Source organism: Ixodes scapularis, unplaced genomic scaffold (assembly GCF_016920785.2).
Source record: "Ixodes scapularis isolate PalLabHiFi unplaced genomic scaffold, ASM1692078v2 PGA_scaffold10__122_contigs__length_95168666, whole genome shotgun sequence".
NCBI classification, from domain to species: domain Eukaryota; kingdom Metazoa; phylum Arthropoda; class Arachnida; order Ixodida; family Ixodidae; genus Ixodes; species Ixodes scapularis.
Window position 1 is genome coordinate 92858004 of NW_024609836.1, and position 4810 is coordinate 92862813.

Genomic DNA, 4810 nt, shown 5'->3' on the forward strand with positions numbered 1-4810 from the left:
GGTAAAATTGTACGGGGACAGATCGGTTAAATGCGTCGCCGATCTTGACAGACGGGCAGGCAGAGAACCAGAAAGAAAACAAAAGAACGCGACTACCGCACCTGACAGCGATGCGGGCTTGAAAGACGCAGCCATCGCGTATCCGAAATGATCTTGAGCGATTTCGCGACACCTGGATTATCTGATTTGCGTCATAGAAACAAACGGCGAAATCGGTATCCAGAACTTTGGACCACGACACTTCATGCCAAAAACCTGGGCGCCGCCATATTTGCCGCGGCTGAATGGGTGGATGGATAGACACGACTGGGACTGCACCAGAGTTCTGGACTGCAGGGCTAAACAGACAACCACTTGAATTGAGGTTCAGCTTGCGCCATCTATGATTTCAAAGTTCGGTCCCGCTTTGGTTAGATGAGGGATCGGTGACCGAGTGGGCTAGCGCCATAGAGATCACACACACTAACTAGCGCACAAAAGACAAACTCGTCAGACACAAAGTTGGAAACGAAAGTTCGCGAAGCGCGCCGATTGGATGCTGGCGACAAAAGCGCGAAGTCATCGTCGTGATAGTACGTGATAGTCTAATCGGCGCGCTCCGTGAACTTCGGCTCCAACTTTGTGGCAGCTTTTAGCTAAGGAACCTCTATGGTCGGCTGCGAATCAGTGATCCTCCGCGCGTGGTATGTGCTCGCAAAGCAAGGGCACTTGCTGATTCGCAGATTGCAAAGGAACCTCCTACCTTTATGCTGGCTGTGTGAACGGGACCGCATCAGCGCTGCCATCTTAGGAAATTTGGGCCAGTTGGCTCATGGTCGTAGACAAGCGCCGAAAAAAGACGGACAAGAAGACGTAAACACTTGCGCACACGCAACTAACATTTATTGAGATAAAAAAAAATATCATGGAATTACTTGACGCGGCCGCCATAAGATAGCTTCACGCTCCCCTCTCCCCTCCGCGCGCATTGGCAAAGCGTTTTTCGTCGCTTTTTTGTGCGTTTTTTTTTTTTTTTTTTGTCTTGCTTTGTGAAATGTCGTGCGATACTAATTTTTACTACCTAACTGAATGCCATCATTATGTGCACAACGTCTGCACTTGGTTCTTTTATACGTCTTGGCTACAATTGCACCGTCATCCAATGGAACCGAAGGCGAAATCCGTCAGCTTTACTTCGCTCCTATTGAGATCGCAGAAACTATAGGTACCGTTTTCGCGCTTCAAACTGATGACGTCAGCTCGCCCCATGGGCAGTTAATGCTTTCGCATTATTATGCGTCAAATTTCTACAACACGTTCACGAATCCACTTGCCTTTGCCCTAGCGTCATTCCGCTCGTCAGATGCTAGGTGGTTGAAAGATGCCATCACCTCTCTATAATGAAGAAGTACTGAGCGGGCAGAAGCAGCCCGGGGGTCCACCTTGTGGGACAAAATGTTCTAAAATCTATTTTTTCGTCTTCCTGTTACAGCGCTTGAAACAAACCAACACGCTTTGGGAAGGACGTTACAAAGATCAGTTATCGTGCTCAAGAAGTCACGGCACATGTTCACGTTCCGGCTCAAGTCATGTAACACAAGATTGAAGGGACACTGACAGGGTATTTAAGCTCGCCAAGGTTTTTGTTTGTACGTGATATATGAGAGCCCAACTACGTACCCAGTCTATCTATGCTGGAACGCAAACTAAATTATGTAGAAAACTGCATTGGGCACTGATTGGCTATTCTCTCGGGTCACGTGACATGACGTTGAAATGCAGTTTTTCCCTGTGCAGTCTTTCTATGCTGGAAAAAGCGGTGGAGAAACTGCATCGTGACGTCGCCGGTGGGAGGAGCCTAATCTCCATCGCCAACAAACTACATCGGAAGAGAACTGCACCGTGACGTGCCCGGTGACGTCGCCGAACAGTGGCGATTGAGTTGAAACTACATCGTTTCTTTTTTCCCTACAGGGAATTTCGGAGAGTCGCCGAGTGGGCTAGCGCACACCAGCTCGGAGCACGTGGAGCAAAAGCTCGCGCTGCAGAACACAGGGATCCTGGGTTCAATCCCCGCCTCTGCCTGTTTTGATCTGGATGAGCATCGTACCGGCGTGCGGTCGTGTATCACTACTGCGTGGTGCACGTTAAAGACCCCGGGCTAGCATTCGTACTGCACTGGAAATTGCTTGTCTACAGTAGGTAACAATGTCGCCATGTTCAGGCAGACTAACCTCCTGCTGTAAGAACAACTAACGACCAATTTTACTTTTTGGCTATATTTGACTGCGTTAGTGCAACTTCTCTCGTGCCGGCACGAGAAAAAAAATGTTCCTTCTGGGGTTAAATTTTCGTTGAAGTAGGAAGCAAAAAAGAAGAAAAGAGAATATTTCCCTCAAGTTGGGTTTGTAGCAGAAGAGGAGGAAAACGAAAATCAGTTGTTAGTCCCACGGTGTGTATGATCTTTTCTTTATGTGTATGTTTATTCTAGTTCAGCTGGCCTCACCTGAAGTAGCTGCTTTAAAATAAAGTATATCTCTCCCTCTCTCTCATCCTGAAGTATGAACGAACTAGCTCAACTTAAGCCTGTTACCGTTGCTTGCTTGGCTTTTCGCTCAGTCAAATCGTTTATATGGGGTGCAGTCAAATGAAAACAAAATCGTGTTGAATCGTGTAAGAGTATTTAGAATATTTATCGATCACGCCGCTGAACTTGCATCGCTCAAAGAACTTCCTTTTTGTGAGCGTCAATCCTTGAAAAATGGCAGCCGTCAACGCGGACGCTGATAAGGACATCGCAAGCCAGCCGTGCCAAGCGGAAGTTCCTGCGAAACTATATAAAAAAGACAACATTACAGCTTGAAAACTCTCGTACTTTTGTTTTTACCGCTTTGTCCGAGTAGGTTCGCACTATAGAAACATAGGCCTTGACCACGACCTTGGGCATCGTACAAGGTTCGTCAAACAACTCGACAAACTTCGCTTCGTAAACACGGCCCTCGTCGTCGTCGTCTGAGCTCCTGGTGTTGTCGCTGTCTGCTAGCTTCGCCAGCAGCACTGACGGTGCCACCACTAACATTAAACGTCTTCGTTTCAACGACATTTCACCTCAAATCGGGGAGCACAACACAACGGTGACGGCGTCGAGACTGACGGCTGTTTTTCGCAGACCTTTTTCTGCGGAGTAGCTGCGTTCTCGCCGTCCGCTTCCGACACAAAAGCAAAATGGCGGAATGGCTGGAGTCACGTGACCGGTCGGCAGCCAGATCTCTCGCGCGCTCCCACTTCCATGTCAGAGCGCCTCAAACTGCTCCGATTCGGAGGACGGCGAGATTCGGAGCTTCGAGAGCGCTCCGAAAGAACCAGATGAATATACCTGGAGCGTCTCGCATCGACCAGCCGAATGCACACCGGCTTTTCAGAGCGCTCCAAGAGGCTGAAAAGCGACCAGCCGAATATACCATTAATTTCTTTGCGGGGGACACGATCCTGGGGAAACCAGCCCTTAACAACTCCACTGTCAAATTCGCAGCGATTGCAACAATATTCTAGTCATCTATGGAGTTTCGTATTGTTCGAAGACCTGATTGTGCTAGTTTTTGCGCCGTTAAGTTCGCTTCTCCTCTCACACCGATGTATTGCGGGGAAGCGACATCCGCAGAGTTGTCATCCATCGCGATGTTGTTATGCTTCGCCGCAGTATGCCGCCGCGTGCTAAGAGGAAAAGTATCTTTTCAGGGCGAAATGGTGCACGGGATGAATTGGCTCTGCAGAATAGGCTTTACAGAAAAAAGAAGAAAGCCAAACTCACATGTGCAGACTTTTCCGGTCTCTTCCTGCGGGTTATATGATCAGGGGGACATGACATGGGAGGCACTCACTTGATCGAATGACGTTTTAGCGAACGCCCACGTTTCATCGAACGACACTTTAGCGAACAGTCGGACGCGCGGCGTTTTCGGGTGGGCCAAGTGAGTTCATATTTTTGTAATGAGTTTGCCGCAGACTGTCGCCGCGAAGCGGCGTAAAGCGCAGCGCGACGGATGGGTTAACGCGCGCCCCCGTTATTCGCTAAAACGACCATTCGCTCAAATGTCGCCGTTCGCTAAAATGTCATTCGCTCTTGTGATATGGACCCCATGACATATAGGGGCCTAATCGTCATGATAAGCGGCAAATCAACTAAGATGAGTTCATTAACATTTTAATTTGTGAAAATAAACGTACCATTTCAATCAGAAAGTTGCTTGGCGTCACCGATAACCACAAGATCATAATTGTTAGAAGGACTTTGAGCTCATGGGAAGCGCAGCAGTGCGCTAAAGTTACCACTTTAGCGCTCTGCTGCGCTTACACCATAGCGAAAGTCCCCGAACCCCGGGCTCGGAGACTCTGAGGGGGCTTACGGAACTCCCGGTCCACATGGTCTACATAGGCATCTACATATTTAAGTCTTCGACTAGTGTGTTTAGCGTCCAAGACTGCCCATGCGTCGTCATAGGTGCACTTCGGCTCCTATGACGAATGACGTCATAGGAGCCGGAGTGCCACGCTCTCGGATGTCGCGATCCTGGCGGTTGGTGAGAGCTGCTGGTCCGCTGCTGGAACGCTGCCAGTATCGCGGCCGGTGACAATTTGACACTCCTATGCCGTCGTCGTGCGGAAATTCAGGGACCACTTTTTGGGACGCAACAGAGAGGCCTTCTACGCACCATAGTAAAACTCTTCGTTCCTCGTCTTTCACAGTGCGCCCCACCGCCGACGTTGGCGAGTGGGCGACAGGTGGGCTGCAGTTTTGAATACTATAACAGCTCCTCGCTTCGAAAATAAC

The 4810-nt window shown here is 49.3% G+C and overlaps 1 protein-coding gene across 1 annotated transcript in view; it reads right to left on the bottom strand.

The window, feature by feature from the left end:
* LOC8026098 (cap-specific mRNA (nucleoside-2'-O-)-methyltransferase 1) overlaps nt 1-327 on the bottom strand; it is a 48994-nt gene extending 48667 nt beyond the window's left edge. The window contains exon 1 of the mRNA XM_029976263.3: nt 102-327. Within this exon, the coding sequence (XP_029832123.2) occupies nt 102-135 (34 nt within the window). The 5' untranslated portion in view covers nt 136-327. The remainder of the gene's footprint in view (nt 1-101) is intronic.
* Between the last annotated feature and the right edge of the window lie 4483 nt (nt 328-4810).